The sequence below is a fragment of the Hylobates moloch genome, unplaced genomic scaffold (genome assembly GCF_009828535.3).
Source record: "Hylobates moloch isolate HMO894 unplaced genomic scaffold, HMol_V3 SCAFFOLD_12, whole genome shotgun sequence".
Lineage (NCBI taxonomy): Eukaryota > Metazoa > Chordata > Mammalia > Primates > Hylobatidae > Hylobates > Hylobates moloch.
Window position 1 is genome coordinate 45,283,435 of NW_026652287.1, and position 19,344 is coordinate 45,302,778.

The 19,344-nt window shown below is 41.2% G+C and overlaps 1 protein-coding gene across 1 annotated transcript in view; it reads right to left on the minus strand.

Annotated features, from left to right (window-relative positions):
• Positions 1 to 142: 142 nt before the first annotated feature.
• Positions 143 to 19,344, minus strand: part of LOC116478510 (zinc finger protein 709-like) — a 29,214-nt gene continuing 10,012 nt past the window's right edge. The window contains exons 2-4 of the mRNA XM_058425196.1: positions 7,142 to 7,268; positions 6,880 to 6,940; positions 143 to 5,312 (exon numbers count right to left, since the gene is read on the minus strand). Of these exons, the coding sequence (XP_058281179.1) occupies positions 3,911 to 5,312; positions 6,880 to 6,940; positions 7,142 to 7,268 (1,590 nt within the window). The 3' untranslated portion in view covers positions 143 to 3,910. The remainder of the gene's footprint in view (positions 5,313 to 6,879; positions 6,941 to 7,141; positions 7,269 to 19,344) is intronic.

Below are 19,344 nucleotides of genomic sequence, written 5' to 3' on the forward strand. Positions count from 1 at the left end.
AGAACTTGTTCACCTTACAACTTGGTTTTTAACCTTTGACCAACATTTCTCCATTTTCCGTACCTTCTGGACTCTAGTAACCACCGTTCCTCCCTCTGCCTGAGTTTGAGTTTTTAAGATTCCACAATTAAGTGGGATCATGAAGTATTTGCCTATGTCTGCCTTATTTTATAGTGTCCACCAGGTTTATTCATGTGACAAATGTCAGGATTTCCTTTTTATGGCTGAGTAATATTCTGTTTAAATATACATCACATTTTCTTTATTCATCCATTAATGGATGCTAAGTTTGTTTCCATATGTCGACTATTGTGAATAATGCTGTAATGAACATATGCGGGTGGCAGTATCTCTTTGAAATACTGATCACTGCCTTTGGGCATATATGCATATACCCAGGAGCGAGACTGTTGGATCATATGGTTTTTTTTTTTTTTTTTTTTTTTTGCGGAACCTCCATATTGTTTTTCACAATGGCTGTACCAATGTACATTTCCACCAACAGTATACAAAGCTTCCTTTTTCTCTGTACTCTAACACTAATCCCTCTTGATAGTACCCATCCTTGCATGTATGAGGTAACATGTAATTGTGGTTTTGATTTGAATTTCTCTAATGATTAGTGATATTAAGTCCCTTTTCATATGCTTTCAGGCCATTTGTATGTCTTTGAAAAAATGCAGAAACCAGTCTATTTTTCTTAATTTGTTAGTTCTTTGAGATGAGAGGGGTCTCATTATGTTACCCAGGTTGGTGTTGAACTCTTGGATTCAAACGATCTTCCTGACTCACACTTCTGAGTACTGGGACTATAATTGGGCACCATTATGCCCAGCTAATAATTTATTTTTTTAGACATGAAGTCTCCCTATGTTGCCCAGGTTGGTCCCAAATTCCTAGCCTCAAGCAATCCTCCCAAGTACATGGAATTATAGGCATGAGCCATGGCACCTGGCCTCCTAAACTTATAAGAGCGTTCCAACTTGTAATAGACTTTGAAACATATACAACTTGTTGGTGCTTCCCAGGCCGATCCTCACATTTGGCTTTGATTAGCCTTTATCAAATTATTTCTGCCTCAACAGACTTAATTTTGGTCAACAATTTAACTGAGGTACAGTGTCCATTATAGCACAGCAAATACTTGTGTTGAGATAATGAGAAAAGCAAAAGCTGTTCCCAATGACAGCTGCTCCCCAACTCACCACAAGGCGAAGTCTTACCCTGTTGAAAACCGTAACGAACCTCCATCAGACAAAGCTACCAGGTGACCATAATGGATCAAAATGAAATTCTGTAATCATGTCTCCGATAACCTAAAAGAAAACAGACTCCAAACCTTAAAAATGACCAGAAATCTCCTAATATGACTTGTGCTTCTTATGAATTAGGGTTAGTGCCACTCTATTCTTTCTGCCTCCTAGATAAGAACTATTAGAATTTCCAAGGATGGAATTGAGTTCACCTAACAGCATCCAATACAAACACCTCACTTTGTTGAATGGCAATGAAATCACCTAAAAGAAACAAATCCTGTAAGAAGTCCTCTTGAGCACCCTCTTATTGATAACCCTCCATCACTGATGCTTTGTGTTCATCCTTATTACAACTCTTTACACGCCACTCTGTGACTATAGGTGTGATTCTAGTGGTCTTTGGCAAGATGGCACAGACAAAAGCATGCGTTTTTCCTGTGGTATTCTAAGTGAGAAATTAGATTCATGAGAAAAATTGTGACCATGTAAGAATTAAAAAAAATTTTTTCCTTTACATTTTCTTTAACATTTTTTAAAGAAAAAAAGTACTTGGACTTTTATGCAAATGGTAATACTGACTCATTATTTAGAATGTATAATGAATAACCTGACAAAATTACAAAGTTGACCTGAAAATGCATAATTGCAATGGGATATTTTAATATATATTCTCAGGTAATGGAAAATATTAATACAATAGTTGTTAGTACACAAATTGTTTTAAAAGAGTTAATAAAATATTTCTAAGAAATACCTGCAGAAGTTGATAAAAATGCATTGTTTTTATCACATACAAACATAATTGAGAATGTGCACATGATCACATTTGGCTGTAACTGGAAATTCTCACGATCTGCCTAAGACATTTGTTTTCACATAGACTGTGTCACAACAGTTACTGCATAATGCAACAGACGAACAAGCCCCCATGTTGTTCTATGTGACTGTATCATTGTAGCTGTCACAGGGGAATCAGGAACACAGTTATTACCAGTATTAACAGAATGAAGTGTTTACTATGCAAATTAGATCTTGTTTGAATATAATCTAGAGATGAGGGGAGTCAGAACAACAGAAAATACTCTCAACCATGACAGTTTTAATTAGTTGCCTGGTGGATTATGTTGATATGGGTAATGTTAACTAAATTTTCTAGAATCTTTTTTTTTTTCCATGTTAGAATTCACCAATAGCCTAATGACATGAAAATTGGGAGGCAGAACTTAAGAAGGCTGCAAGGGGACTGCGTGGACACCGGCCTCCTGCCTGTTTTCCTGATGCTTTGTCCTGACAATCAGGAGTTTCTTTAAAACACCACTGTCTATTTTCTCAGACGGGTAGGGTTCCACAGATGCCTCCACAATCTTCACATCAAAGATATATTTGCAGTTTGGATTTTCCTGCAAGCCCTCATTTGTCCCTATGCATCTGTCTGTCTCCATGTAGATGGGTCCAAAACCTGACTAATGCCTTCTTCAGTTCTGCCTTCCAACTTCCATGTCAGTTAGGCTACTGCTGAATTCCAACATGGAATCCAAAAGGGAATAGATTCTAGAAAATTTAGTTCACGTTACCCATAATGACATAGCACAATCTAAGAGGCACACCTCCAACCTAGATTGTGTTGTCCTATCACAGATTCTACTTCTTAATTCAAAGTCTATCATCCATATCTTGGCCAGAAAGAAAAAGAGCAAAATATGGAAATAATTTATATAAGACTATATTGTATAACCTTGGCCCACTATTCATTAGCAAGGGAAATAAAATAAGGCTCTTCTAACGAAAAAGAAGAAAGGTTTTCTCCTGAGGAAGGTGGAATATATACATAATGGATAAGGGAAAGCCAATACCTGCCACAGGATGCCAGTAGAAAACTCCCAGTACCAAACTGTCATTTTTCAATGGCCCAGAACTATTAGAAAAAATTTTATTAACTGACTTAACGAATTTTATTAAAAAGTTTTATTAACTGACTTAGGAAAAAACACTACCAATTATACTTCTGCACTATTTCTTAAAGAGTATTTACAGAATAATCTCACCTCAATGTTCATTTATGAAAGTAAGTAGGAACCGAGTCCAGATATCCACTTTAAGAATGTGGCACTAAGCCAGGCAAGGCAGCACACACCTGTAGTCCCAGCTGCTCAGGAAGCTGAGGTGGGAGGATCTCATGAGCCTAGAAGTCCAAGGACAGCGTGGGCAACATGGCAAGACCCATCTCAAAAAACAAACAAACAAAAACAAAAACTAGCCCAGTGTGGTGGCTCATGCCTATAATCCCAGCACTTTGCGGGGCTGAGGTGGGGAGGATTACTTGAGGTCAGGGGAGTTGGCGATCAGCCTGGGCAAGATAATGTTGCCTGTCTCTACAAATATATACATATATATACACATATATAAAAATATTTTAAAATAAAAATATATTAAAAACTAGGAAGAATCAAAAAGGGATGTGGCACTGATAAAGATAATACATTTATAATATTTTTTCATGGCATGAATTTTCTAGAGCATTATACCTGAATTAAGTTGTATCAGGCTTTCTTGTATTACTTACATTCATGCAACTACTCTCCAGTATGGACTTTCATATCAACTTTGAAAATCGTTAAAATTGAAAAACTTTCGATATTTTACATTTATAGTTTCTATTCAGCATGCACTTTCTTCACATGGTATTGTAAGGATGCACGCCAAATGAAGGCGTTGCCACAATCCTTACATTTATAAGGTTTCTCTCCAGTGTGTATTCTCATGTGTACACGAAAGCCTGTAAGGAAACTGAAGGGTTTTCCACATTCTTTACATTCATAGGGTTTCTCTCCAGTATGAATTCTTTCATGTATATGAATATAACTGGAACTACTGAAGGCTTTACCACACTGTTTACATTCATAAGGTTTCTCTCCGGTGTGGGTTCTTTCATGTATCTGGAAACCTGCAAGAGTAATGTATGTTTTCCCACATTTTTTACATTCATACTGTTTCTTTGCAGTGTGCATCCTTTCATGTCTTCGGGCAGAACTGCAACAATAAAAGGCTTTCCCACATTCCTTACATTTGTAGGGTTTCTCTCCAGTATGAGTCCTTTCATGTCTTTGAGCTGAGTAGTAGTATCTAAATGCTTTTCCACATTTTTTACATTCAAAGGGTTTATCTCCAGTGTGAGTACTTTCATGTGCTTGAAAACCTAAAGGAGACAAGTAAGTTTTCCCACACAGTTTACATTCATAGTGTTTTTGTGCAGTGTGATTCCTTTCATGTTTTTGAGCAGTACAGTGATAACTGAAGGCTTTCCCACATTCCTTGCATTTGTAGGGTTTCTCTCCAGTATGAGTCTTTTCATGTCTTTGAGCAGAGTTGTGATATACAAACACTTTTCCACATTTTTTACATTCATAGGGTTTTTCTCCAGTGTGAGTTCTTTCATGTGCTTGAAAACCTACAGAAGATATGTAGGTTTTTCCACATTGTTTACATTCATAGCATTTCTGTACAGTGTGATTCCTTTCATGTGCTCGAGCAGAATGGCGATAAATGAAGGGTTTCCCACATTCCTTACATTTGTAGGGTTTCTCTCCAGTATGAGCCTTTTCATGTCTTTGAGCAGACTGGTGATATCGGAATGCTTTTCCACATTCTTTACACTTAAAGGGTTTATCTCCAGTGTGAGTCCTTCCATGTATTTGGAAAGAACGTTGACAACTGAAGGCTTTCCCACAGGCCTTACATTTGTAGACTATCCCTGCACTGTGTGTTCTTTTATGTTTTTTAAAAGACTGCAGATAACTGAAGGGTTTCCCACATTTCTTACATTTATACGGCTTCTCTCCATATTCCTGACACTTATACAGTTTGTGTCTGGTGTAAGATCTGATGTGCCAGTTAAGGGATGAATGATGGCTCAAGACTTTTCCACATACACTGCTTTCCCAAAGCTTTCCTCCAGAAGGAGTTTTCTTGTTCAGACTGAGATTTGGAATCTGGCTGAAACCTTCTCCACCATGACTACCTTCTTTACTTTCACAGAGTCTCTCTACCATATGATTTCTGTAAAAAATGAGCAGCACATTAATAGTTCATTTATTAAAGATTTTCTTTATTAACTGATATTAGAATAACTATTTTTTCCACTTTCAGGGAAAGTATAGATTTTTTTGTCCTGTCTAAATTGCTTGTGAGGTGAATGTATTGAATGCTGTGGCTCTGCAAGAAGGCTCAAACATAGCTGTTATAAAAACAGTGATTTTCATATATGGGGTTTTTTTTTTTTTTTTTTTGAGATGGAGTCTCACTCTGTAGCCCAGGCTGGAGTGCAGTGGTGCAATCTTGGCTCACTGCAACCTCTGCCGCCCAGGTTCAAGTGATTCTCCTGCCTCAGCCTCCTGAGTAGCAGGGATTATAGGCACCTGCCATTGCGCCCGGCTACTTTTTTACTATGTTGCCCAGGCTGGTCTTGAACTCCTGACCTCATGATCCACCCATCTCGGCCTCCCAAAGTGCTGGGATTATAGGCATGAGCCACCACGCCCGGACCATGAACATCTATGCCATATTTAAGAAAGCACTTTGGGGCCAGGCGCGGTGGCTCACGCCTGTAATCCTAGCACTTTGGGAGGCTGAGGTGGGTGGATCATGAGGTCAGGAGATTGAGACCATCCTGGCTAACACGGTGAAACCCCGTCTCTACTAAAAATACAAAAAATTAGCCAGGCAAGGTGGCAGGCACCTGTAGTCCCAGCTACTCGGGAGGCTGAGGCAGGAGAATGGCGTGAACCCCACGAGGCAGGGCCTGCAATGAGCCGAAATCACACCACTGCACTCCAGCCTGAGTGATAGCGAGATTCCGTCTCAAAAAACAAAACAAAACAAAAAAGCACTTTGGGTTATTTTTTTTTATTTATTTTTCCCGAGATGGAGCTTCACTCTTGTTGCCCAGGCTGGAGTGCAATGGCACAATCTTGGCTCACTGCAGCCTCCGCCTCCCGGGTTAAAGCGATTCTCCTGCCTCAGCCTCCTGAGTAGCTAGGATTACAGGCATGTGCCACCATGCCCGGCTAATTTTGTATTTTTAGTAGAGATGGGATTTCTCCATGTTGGTCAGGCTGGTCTTGAACTCCCGACCTCAGGTGATCCGGCCACCTCAGCTTCCCAAAGTGCTGGGATTACAGGCATGAGCCACTGCGCTAGCTGGGTTAATATTTTCTAAGAACAGATACATTTGAGGCTCGGCTTATTTGTTTTGTTTCTTTTTTTTTTTTTTGAGACAGAGTCTCGCTCGGTCGCCCAGGCTGGAGTGCAGTGGCGCAATCTCGGCTCACTGCAAGCTCCGCCTCCCGGGTTCACGCCATTCTCCTGCCTCAGCCTCTCCGAGTAGCTGGGACTACAGGCGCCCGCCACCACGCCCGGCTAATTTTTTGTATTTTTAGTAGAGACGGGGTTTCACCCTGGTCTCGATCTCCTGACCTCGTGATCCGCCCGCCTTGGCCTCCCAAAGTGCTGGGATTACAAGCGTGAGCCACTGCGCCCGGCCTGTTTTGTTTCTTTAATTATCAAATTTAATGACATACTAAGATTTTCTCCTAGAATACTGCTTTCTTTTCTGAGGGTGACTCACCTGAGATTTCTCCCCTGGTTTTTGTACTGCTCTTCAATGTTCCATTCTTTTTGTTTTGTTCCTGAAATGGAGACCCAGAAAAAACTATCAAATTATTAGAAATTACAGAAAAATTATTAGATTCTAGGTCCATATGTGACCATGCCTGATTTACAAAAGAATTTTGCCTTTTCACATTCCACATCTTGGAATAGCATTGATATCCAAGAAAAAGGTATTCTCTAATTCATTCAAGAACATGATAGAATGATTTCATTTTTACCTATAGCGGCCAGGTTCCTGAAGGTTTCCCACATCACATCTCTGTAGAGTTTTTTCTGTGAAGGATCCAGCAAAGCCCATTCTTCCTGGGTGAAGTTCACAGCCACATCTTCAAAGGTCACTGAGTCCTAAAACATTCCAAATGTGGGTAAAGGAAAATGGGTGAGACTGACAGCACTGGACATCTATACTCAAGTCATAAGATGTTCACGATGATTCTGTGATCTCCAGAGATTTATTCTATGAATTTGTTGTCAGAACTCTCTTTGGCCACACTCCCTCAGTAGTCGAAAATTATTTCTACACTTTCACTGTGATCGCAATCATATTACTTTCCAATGGCAGGATCCAGGGCACTCTGGAAAAGTGCGAGAAATGCTGTACAAAAAAATTCCATTTTAAGGCCATCAATTCTTTGTGAGAAAAACTCATCTTATTATTATACAGCACATCACTCAACATTCTATGAGACACAGGGTCAAATATGGATAATATGTGAATGAATAAAAGCACACTGAAGAACTAGAAGCTTTTTCTACTATTCCCATCACTAAGCATGAGAACAAGCGGCATGTGGAAATCAAACTTGTAACAATATTTACCTGACCATATTGTCCTGAGGTACTCCAGGATATTCGAGGTAGTCAGATCCAGCCAATTCCATCAGAATATTTCTTTTGGAGAAGTTGGCTGGGCACAATGGCTCACACCTGTAATCCTAGCACTTTGGGAAGCCAAGGTGGGCAGATTGAGCTTAGGAGTTTGAGACCGGCCTGGGCAACATGGTGAAACCCCATCTCGGTGGCTCACACCTGTAATCCCAACACTTTGGGAGGCCGAGGAGGGTGGATCACCTGAGGTCGGGGGTTCGAGATCAGCCTAGCTAAAATGGTGAAACCCCATCTCTACTAAAAATACAAAATTAGCTGGGTGTGGTGGTGCATTCCTATAATTCCAGCTACTTAGGAGGCTGAGGCAGGAGAATCACTTGAACCTGGGAGGCAGAGGGTACAATGAGCCGAGATCACGCCATTGCACTCCAGCATGGGCAACAGAGCAAGACTCTGTCTCAAAAAAAAAAATTAGCTGGGTGTAGTGGTGCGCATCTCTAATCCCAGCTACTCAGGAGGCTGAGGCATGAGAATCGCTTGAGCCTGGGAGGCAGAGGTTGCAGTGAGCTGAGATCGCACCACTTCTCTTCACCCCAGAGAAGTGTTTATTTTCACTTATTTGTGTTAATATTTATCAGAGACTTATTTCTTTCTGTCCCATTTCATGGAGCTATTAAGTTACTGGGGAGTTAGAGCTCAGGCATGAGGAATAAAGCATGACAACTTTAGATAAAATCTCTATACTTCTGAGCCTCAGGGATACTTCCCACCAACTTTTAGCAAATAGTTGCCATCCTGAGATGGCAAATGCCAAAAGAGCTCTTTCCAGCAGAACCATTCCAGTTAACCTTGGGCCTTGCTGACCTTGAGGAACAGGTTAAGATTTGCAGTTTACAGGCCAGGCACGGTGGCTCATGCCTGTAATCCCAGCACTTTGGGAGGCTGAGGCAGGCAGATCACCTGAGGTCGGGAGTTTGAGACCAGCCTGACCGACATGGAGAAACCCTGTCTCTACTAATAATACAAAATTAGCTGGGCGTGATGGCGCATGCCTGTAATCCCAGCTACTCAGGAGGCTGAGGCAGGATAATTGCGTGAACCTGGGAGGCAGAGGTTGCGGTGAGCCGAGATCGCACCATTGCACTCCAGCCTGGGCAGTAAGAGTGAAACTCCATCAAAAAAAAAAAAAAAAAAAAAAAGATTTGCAATTTACAATAAAGTGCATTAAAGTCCACAATGATATGATGAATTTTCACATGATTATAAAATGTATAAAAGGTTCTCAGCAGAGGTTTCCTCCAAAAGAACATAAAATGCCCTTTCTCCAATTCAAGAAGGAAGTGATTCCCCAGCCACTCTAGAGAAGAGGGATAAGAGTTAAATTGAACTTCTTTTCAGAAACCATACAAGGAGAAAGTAGAGTGAAATATTTAAAGTTCTGAAAGAAAAAAATCTGTATCAAGCAAAATTATCCTTCAAATGAGTCTGTAGTACTTTCTGAGACAAAAATTGAGGGAATCTGTCACCAGTACACCTGCTTTGCAAGAAATGTTAAATTCACCAGAAAGAAGGTAAATGACAAAGAAAGGTACTGTAATAGAGAAGGCATAAGTGGAAGTAAAATATAATCATTTTCTCATTCTTGATTAATGTGACAGATAACAGGTTGTTCAAAGTAACAATAGCTACAACATATAAGTACAGTTTATGGATAAGTGAAATGAGTAACAGCATTGTTAGGAGGGAGGAATTGGGAATACTCTATTATGAGTTACTTGGGCAACCAGTGAAGTGGCCTAAGATTGCTAGAAAGAGGGCTTAGGATAGCTGTATACTGAAAACTCAAGGGCAACTGTTAAAATAGTGTAAAAAAAAAAGTATAATCAATATGTTAAGAGAGGGAAAAAATGAAATCAGGTAAGGTAAATAGTCAAACACTGAAGTCACAAAGAAAATTAAAAAGTATGTAATCTACAAGCAAACTACCTAATTATATGTTGTCTACAAGAAACTTTTTTTTTTTTTTTTTTTTTTGAGAGACAGAGTCTCACTCTGTCTCCCAGGCTAGAATGCACTGGCACAATCTTGGCTCACTGCAACCTCCGCCTCCAGGGTTTAAGCGATTCTCCTGCCTCGGCTTCTCAAGTAGCTGGGACTATGGGCGTGTGCCACCACAACCAGCTAATTTTTTATTTTTTAGTAGAGACAGGGTTTCAGTTTACGTTGGCCAGCTGGTCTCGGGTGATGTGCCCACCTCGGCCTCCCAAAGTGCTGGGATTACAGGCTTAAGCCACTGCACCTGGCTTTTATTTTTTTTTTTTTTGAGACAGAATGGTGCTCTGTTGCCCAGGCTGGAGTGCAGAAGTGTGGTCTCAGCTCACTGCAACCTCTGCCTCTTGGGTTCAAGTGATTCTCCTGTCTCAGCCTCCTGAGTAGCTGGGATTACAGGCATATGCCACCACACCTGGCTAATTTTTGTATTTTTAGTAGAGAGAGGGTTTTGTCATGTTGGCCAGGCTGGTCTCAAACTCCTGACCTCAGGTGATCCACCCGCCTTGGCCTCCCAAAGTGCTGAGATTACAGGCGTGAGCCACTGTGCCTGCCCAAGGGGTTGATTCTCTAAGAGGACATAGAGAATCTATGTGTAATCTTTAGCATACACGTGCATAACAAAAGAACTGCAAAATGCACAAGGCAAAATGTGATAGGACTACAAGGAGAGATACATGAATCGATGACTATGGTTGAGATTTCAACACCTTCCTACCAGTAATTAAGAGATCCAGTAGGCAGAAAAAAAAACAGGAAGGACAGGCCGAGTACAGTGGCTCACGCCTGTAATCCCAGCACTTTGGGGATGCTGAGAGGTAGGGGGATTGCTTGAAGCCAGGAGTTTGAGACCAGCATGGCCGACATAGCAAAACCCATCTCTACTTAAAATACAAAAATTAGCCAGGCGTGGTGGCAGGTGCCTGTAATTCCAGCTACTCGGGAGGCTGATGCAGGAGAATCAATCACTTGAACCCGGGAGGCAGGGGTTACATTGGGCCCAGATTGCACCACTGCACTCCAGCCTGGGTGACACAGCAAGACTCTGTCTCAAAAAGGAAAAAATAAGAAGGACACAGGTGAATTGAATAGCACCAAACAATAGATTCTTCTGAAATACATGGAATACTTCATCCAACTACAGCAGTATACCCATACTTCTCAAGTTCACATGGAACAGTCACCAAGATAAGATAGACTACATTGTGGGACATAAAACAAACCTTATCCAGAAGATCACAGCAGATCAAAAAAAAAAAAAAAAAAACTTTAACAAACTTGAAAGAAAAATTATATAAAATATGCTTGCAGACTACAATGACAATATAAAAATCAATAACAAAAAAACAGTTGAAAAACCTCAAAATACTTGGAGATTAAACCACACACTTCTAAATGACCCATGGATGAAAGTAGTAGTTTTAAGGGCAATTAAAAACTAGTTTTTTCCTTTTTTAAAATTTTTTCTGGGGGTGGAGCCAAGATGGCCAAATAGGAACAGCTCTGGTCTACAGCTCCCAGTGTGAGCGGCACAGAAGACGGGTGATTTCTGCATTTCCGTTTGAGGTACCAGGTTCATCTCACTAGGGAGTGCCAAACAGTGGGTGCAGGACAGTTGGTCTGGTGCACTGTGCGCAAGCCAAAGCAGGGCGAGGCATTGCCTCACTCGGGAAGCACAAGGGGTCAGGGAGTTCCCTTTCCTAATCAAAGTAAGGGGTAACAGATGGCACCTGGAAAATCGGGTCAGTCCCACCCTAATACTGTGCTTTTCCAATGGGCTTGGAAAACGGCACACCAAGAGATTGTGTCCCGCACCTGGCTCGGAGGGTCCTATGCCCATGGAATCTCACTGATTGCTAGCACAGCAGTCTGAGATTAAACTGCAAGGCGGCAGTGAGGCTGGGGGAGGGGCGCCCGCCATTGCCCAGGCTTGCTTAGGTAAACAAAGCAGCCAGGAAGCTCGAACTGGGTGGAGCCCACCACAGCTCAAGGAGGCCTGCCTGCCTCTGTAGGCTCCACCTCTAGGGGCAGGACACAGACAAACAAAAATTCAGCAGGAACCTCTGCAGACTTAAATGTCCCTGTCTGACAGCTTTGAAGAGAGTAGTGGTTCTCCCAGCACGCAGCTGGATATCTGAGAATGGACAGACTGCCTCCTAAAGTGGGTCCCTGACCCCCGAGCAGCCTAACTGGGAGGCACCCCCCAGTAGGGACAGACTGACACCTCACTCGGCCAGGTACTCCTCTGAGACAAAACTTCCAGAGGAACTATCAGACAGCTGAATTTGTGGTCTCAAGAAAATCCACTATTCTGCAGCCACCGCTGCTGACACTCAGCCAAACAGGGTCTGGAGTGGACCTCTAGCAAACTCCAACAGACCTGCAGCTGAGGGTCCTGTCTGGTAGAAGGAAAACTAACAAACAGAAAGGACATCCACACCAAAAACCCATCTGTACATCACCATCATCAAAGACCAAAAGTAGATAAAACCACAAAGATGGGGAAAAAACAGAGCAGAAAAACTGGAAACTCTAAAAAGCAGAGCACCTCTCCTCCTCCAAAGGAACACAGTTCCTTACCAGCAACGGAACAAAGCTGGATGGAGAATGACTTTGACGAGTTGAGAGAAGAAGGCTTCAGACGTTCAAACTACTCCGAGCTACGGGAGGAAATTCAAAACAATAGCAAAGAAGTTAAAAACTTTGAAAAAAAATTAGATGAATGGATAACTAGAATAACCAACGGAGAGAAGGGCTTAAAGGAGCTGATGGAGCTGAAAGCCAAGTATCGAGAACTACGCGAAGATTGCAGAAGCCACAGGAGCCGATGCGATCAACTGGAAGAAGGGGTATCAGTGATGGAAGATGAAATGAATGAAATGAAGCGAGAAGGGAAGTTTAGAGAAAAAAGAATAAAAAGAAACGAACAAAGCCTCCAAGAAATTTGGGACTATGTGAGAAGACCAAATCTATGTCTGATTGGTGTACCTGAAAATGACGGGGAGAATGGAACCAAGTTGGAAAACACTCTGCAAGATATTATCCAGGAGAACTTCCCCAATCTAGCAAGGCAGGCCAACATTCAGATTCAGGAAATACAGAGAATGCCACAAAGATACTCCTCGAGAAGAGCAACTCCAAGACACATAATTGTCAGATTCACCAAAGTTGAAATGAAGGAAAAAATGTTAAGGGCAGCCAGAGAGAAAGGTCGGGTTACCCACAAAGGGAAGCCCATCAGACTAACAGCTGATCTCTCGGCAAAAACTCTACAAGTCAGAAGAGAGTGGGGGCCGATATTCAACATTCTTAAAGAAAAGAATTTTCAACCCAGAATTTCATATCCAGCCAAACTAAGCTTCATAAGTGAAGGAGAAATAAAATACTTTACAGAGAAGCAAATGCTGAGTGATTTTGTCACCACAAGGCCTGCCCTAAAAGAGCTCCTGAAGGAAGCCCTAAACATGGAAAGGAACAACCGGTACCAGCCACTGCAAAAACATGCCAAATTGTAAAGACCATCGAGGCTAGGAAGAAACTGCATCAACTAAGGAGCAAAATAACCAACTAACATCATAATGACAGGATCAAATTCACACATAACAATATTAACTTTAAATGTAAATGGGCTAAATGCTCCAATTAAAAGACACAGACTGGCAAACTGGATAAGGAGTCAAGACCCATCAGTGTGCTGTATTCAGGAAACCCATCTCACGTGCAGAGACACACATAGACTCAAAATAAAGGGATGGAGGAAGATCTGTCAAGCAAATGGAAAACGAAAAAAGGCAGGGGTTGCAATCCTGGTCTCTGATAAAATAGACTTTAAACCAACAAAGATCAAAAGAGACAAGGCCATTACATAATGGTAAAGGGATCAATTCAACAAGAAGAGCTAACTATCCTAAATATATATGCACCCAACACAGGAGCACCCAGATTCATAAAGCAAGTCCTGAGTGACCTACAAAGGGACTTAAACTCCCACACAATAATAATGGGAGATTTTAACACCCCACTGTCAACATTAGACAGATCAATGAGACAGAAAGTTCATAAGGATATCCAGGAATTGAACTCAGCTCTGCACAAAGTGGACCTAATAGACATCTACAGAACTCTCCACCCCAAATCAACAGAATATACATTTTTTTCAGCACCACACCACACCTATTCCAAAATTGACCACATAGTTGGAAGTAAAGCTTTCCTCAGCAAATGTCAAAGAACAGAAATTATAACTGTCTCTCAGACCACAGTGCAATCAAACTAGAACTCAGGATTAAGAAACTCACTCAGAACCGCTCAACTACATGGAAACTGAACAACCTGCTCCTGAATGACTACTGGGTACATAATGAAATGAAGGTAGAAATAAAGATGTTCTTTGAAACCAACGAGAACAAAGACACAACATACCAGAATCTCTGGGACACATTCAAAGCAATGTGTAGAGGGAAATTTATAGCACTAAATGCCCACAAGAGAAAGCAGGAAAGATCCAAAATTGACACCCTAACATCACAATTAAAAGAACTAGAAAAGCAAGAGCAAACACATTCAAAAGCTAGCAGAAGGCTAGAAATAACTAAAATCAGAGCAGAACTGAAGGAAATAGAGACCCACAAAACCCTTCAAAAAATTAATGAATCCAGGAGCTGGTTTTTTGAAAAGATCAACAAAATTGATAGACCGCTAGCAAGACTAATAAAGAAGGAAAGAGAGAAGAATCAAATAGATGCAATAAAAAATGAAAAAGCGGTTATCACTACCAATCCCAAAGAAATACAATCTACCATCAGAGAATACTACAAACACCTCTATGCAAATAAACTAGAAAATTTAGAAGAAATGGATAAATTCCTCGACAAATACACCTTCCCAAGACTAAACCAGGAAGAAGTTGAATCTCTGAATAGACCAATAACAGGCTCTGAAATTGTGGCAATAATAAATAGCTTACCAACCAAAAAGAGTCCAGGACCTGATGGATTCACAGCCGAATTCTACCAGAGCTATAAGGAGGAACTGGTACCATTCCTTCTGAAACTATTCCAATTGATAGAAAAAGAGGAGATCCTCCCTAACACATTTTATGAGGCCAGCATTGTCCTAATACCAAAGCCTGGCAGAGACATAACCAAAAAAGAGAATTTCAGATCAATATCCTTGATGAACATTGATGCAAAAATCCTCAATAAAATACTGGCAAACCAAATCCAGCAGCACATCAAAAAGCTTATACACCATGATCAAGTGGGCTTCATCCCTGGGATGCAAGGCTGGTTCAACATATGCAAATCAATAAATGTAATCCAGCATATAAACAGAACCAAAGACAAAAACCACATGATTATCTCAATAGATGCAGAAAAGGCCTGTGACAAAATTCAACAACGCTTCATGCTAAAAACTCTCAATAAATTAGGTATTGGTGGGACATATCTCAAAATAATAAGAGCTATCTATGACAAACCCACAGCCAATATCATACTGAATGGGCAAAAACTGGAAGCATTCCCTTTGAAAACTGGCACAAGACAGGGATGCCCTCTCTCACCACTCCTATTCAACATATTGCTGGAAGTTCTGGCCAGGGCAATCAGGCAGGAGAAGGAAATAAAGGGCATTCATTTAGGAAAAGAGGAAGTCAAATTGTCCCTGTTTGCAGATGACATGATTGTATATCTAGAAAACCCCATTGTCTCAGCCCAAAATCTCCTTAAGCTGATTAGCAACTTCAGCAAAGTCTCAGGATACAAAATCAATGTACAAAAATCACAAGCATTCTTGTACACCAATCACAGACAAACAGAGAGCCAAATCATGAGTGAACTCCCATTCACAATTGCTTCAAAGAGAATAAAATACCTAGGAATCCAACTTACAAGGGATATGAAGGACCTCTTCAAGGAGAACTACAAACCACTGCTCAATGAAATAAAAGAGGATACAAACAAATGGAAGAACATTCCATGCTCATGGGTTGGAAGAATCAATATCGTGAAAATGGCCATACTGCCCAAGGTAATTTATAGATTCAATGCCATCCCCATCAAGCTACCAATGACTTTCTTCACAGAATTGGAAAAAACTACTTTAAAGTTCATATGGAACCAAAAAAGAGCCCATATCGCCAAGTCAATCCTAAGCCAAAAGAACAAAGCTGGAGGCATCACGCTACCTGACTTCAAACTATACTACAAGGCTACAGTAACCAAAACAGCATGGTACTGGTACCACAATAGAGACATAGACCAATGGAACAGAACAGAGCCCTCAGAAATAATGCCGCATATCTACAACTATCTCATCTTTGACAAACCTGACAAAAACAAGCAATGGGGAAAGGATTCCCTATTTAATAAATGGTGCTGGGAAAACTGGCTAGCCATATGTAGAAAGCTGAAACTGGATCCCTTCCTTACACCTTATACAAAAATTAATTCAAGATGGATTAAAGACTTACATGTTAGACCTAAAACCATAAAAACCCTAGAAGAAAGCCTAGGCAATACCATTCAGGACATAGGCATGGGCAAGGACTTCATGTCTAAAACACCAAAAGCAACGGCAACGAAAGCCAAAATTGACAAATGGGATCTAATTAAACTAAAGAGCTTCTGCACAGCAAAAGAAACTACCATCAGAGTGAACAGGCAACCTACAGAATGGGAGAAAATTTTTGCAACCTACTCATCTGACAAAGGGCTAATATCCAGAATCTACAATGAACTCAAACAAATTTACAAGAAAAAAACAAACAACCCCATCAAAAAGTGGGCGAAGGACATGAACAGACACTTCTCAAAAGAAGACATTTATGCAGCCAAAAAACACATGAAAAAATGCTCATCATCATTGGTCATCAGAGAAATGCAAATCAAAACCACAATGAGATACCATCTCACACCAGTTAGAATGGCCATCATTAAAAAGTCAGGAAACAACAGATGCTGGAGAGGATGTGGAGAAATAGGAACACTTTTACACTGTTGGTGGGACTGTAAACTAGTTCAACCATTGTGGAAGTCAGTGTGGCGATTCCTCAGGGATCTAGAACTAGAAATACCATTTGAACCAGCCATCCCATTACTGGGTATATACCCAAAAGACTATAAATCATGCTGCTATAAAGACACATGCACATGTATGTTTGTTGCGGCACTATTCACAATAGCAAAGACTTGGAACCAACCCAAATGTCCAACAACGATAGACTGGATTAAGAAAATGTGGCACATATACACCATGGAATACTATGCAGCCATAAAAAATGATGAGTTCATGTCCTTTGTAGGGACATGGATGAAACTGGAAAACATCATTCTCAGTAAACTATCGCAAGGACAAAAAACCAAACACCGCATGTTCTCACTCATAGGTGGGAATTGAACAATGAGAACTCATGGACACAGGAAGGGGAACATCACACTCCGGGGACTGTTGTGGGTTGGGTGGAGGGGGGAGGGACAGCATCAGGAGATATACCTAATGCTAAATGATGAGTTAATGGGTGCAGCAAACCAACAGGGCACATGGATACATATGTTACAAACCTGCACATTGTGCACATGTACCCTAAAACCTAAAGTATAAAAAAAAAAATTTTCCTTTTGTGTTAAAAAGCAGCCCTCAAAATCTCATAAAACCATTTTTACCTAAATGAATGAAAGTCTGGGCCTGGTGGCTCACGCCTGCAATCCCAGCACTTTGGAGGCCAAGGTGGGCGGACTGCCTGAGGTCAGGAGTTCGAGACCACTCTGGCCAACATGGTGAAACCCTGTCTCTACTAAAAATACAAAAATATCAGATGAGAATGGTGGCATGCACCTGTAATCTCAGCTACTTGGGAGGCTGAGGAAGGGGAATTGCTTGAACCAGGGAAGTGGAGGTTGCAGTGAGCCGCAATCGCACCACTGCACTCCAGCCTGCACTCCAGCCTGGGCGACAGAGCAAGACTCCATCTCAAAAAAAAATAATAATAATAAAATAAAAAATAAATGAATGAAAATACAGCTTATTAAACTTTGTAGGGGCTGGGCGTGGTGGCTCACGCCTATAATCTCAGCACTTTGGGAGGCTCAGGTGGGTGGATCACTTGAGGTCAGGAGTTCGAGACCAGCCTGGGGCAACCTGGCAAAACCCTGTCTCTACTAAAAATACAAAAAAATTAGCCAGGCATGGTGGCGCATGCCTGTAATCCCAGCTACTTGGGAGGCTGAGACACGAGAATCGCTTGAACCTGGGAGGCAGAGGTTGCGGTGAACCAAGATCGTGCCACTGCACTCCAGCCTGGGTGACAGAGTGAGACTCCGTCTCAAAACACACACACACACACACACACACTTTTGTGGGACACAGCAAAAGTATATACATAGAGGACAAGTATGCGACTGAACATATACACTAGAAAGGAAGAAAAATATATAATCAATTATCTAAGCATGTGCTTTAGGAAATTAGAAAAAGCAAATTAAAACCATAGTAAGCAAAAGAAAGGAAATTTTTTCAAATAGTGAAACTGCAAGAAATAAAAAAAATCAAAACCAAAAGCCATCTCTTTGAAAAGATGAATAAAATTGATAAAAAAAAATCTAGTCAAGCTAACTGAGGATAACAAAGAGGACAGAAATTACTAATATCACAAATGAAAAGGATAATGAAAATGAGAAAGCATTTGGCAAAGTACAACTTCCATTTATGACAGCAAACTAGCAATAGAGAGAAGCTACTGCTTAAGAAAGAACATCTACAAGAAACTTACAGCTAACATCATACTTAATAGTGAAAAACAAGAAGCTTTCCCAGTAAGATGAAGAACAAGGCAAGGGAGTCCCCTCACACAGCATTTCTGTTCAATGTGGTACTGGCACATAGTGTGGGGTTGCATCAGAGAAGCCTGTGAACAACTTATGACCATCTGGCTACCTACAGGGGACACAAGAAGGGGTTGCTAAAGCCTACATAGTCTGGCTGGGCATGGTGGCTCACGCCTGTAATCCCAGCACTTTGGGAGTCCAAGGTGGGCAGATCACCTGAGGTCAGGAGTTCGAGACCAACCTCAACATGGAGAAACCCCGTCTCTACTAAAAATACAAAATTAGCCGGGCGTGGTGGTGCATGCCTGTAATCCCAGCTACTGGGGAGGCTGAGGCAGGAGAATTGCTTGAACCTAGGAGGCGGAGGTTGCAGTGAGCCGAAATCACGCCATTGCACTCCAGCTTGGGCAACAAGAGCGAAACTCCATCTCAAAAAAAGAAGCCTACATAGTAAAGGAGTCTGAGGGCATTAATTACATGGCAATTTGAACAGTCTAGAAGCCTCTGTGGTAGAAATACCCATTCAAGGTGGGCCAACCTGCAAGTCACAGCATAACTGAATTTAATTAAAATTTGCGCACAAGGATTATGTTGCCTCCAGAACAAAGAACAAAAGAATCTAAAAGATATTGTGATGGTGAGAAAGTCAATAGCTATTTCTTAGCCTGGCCAACATGGTGAAACCTCGTCTCTACTAAAACTACAAAAAAATTAGCCAG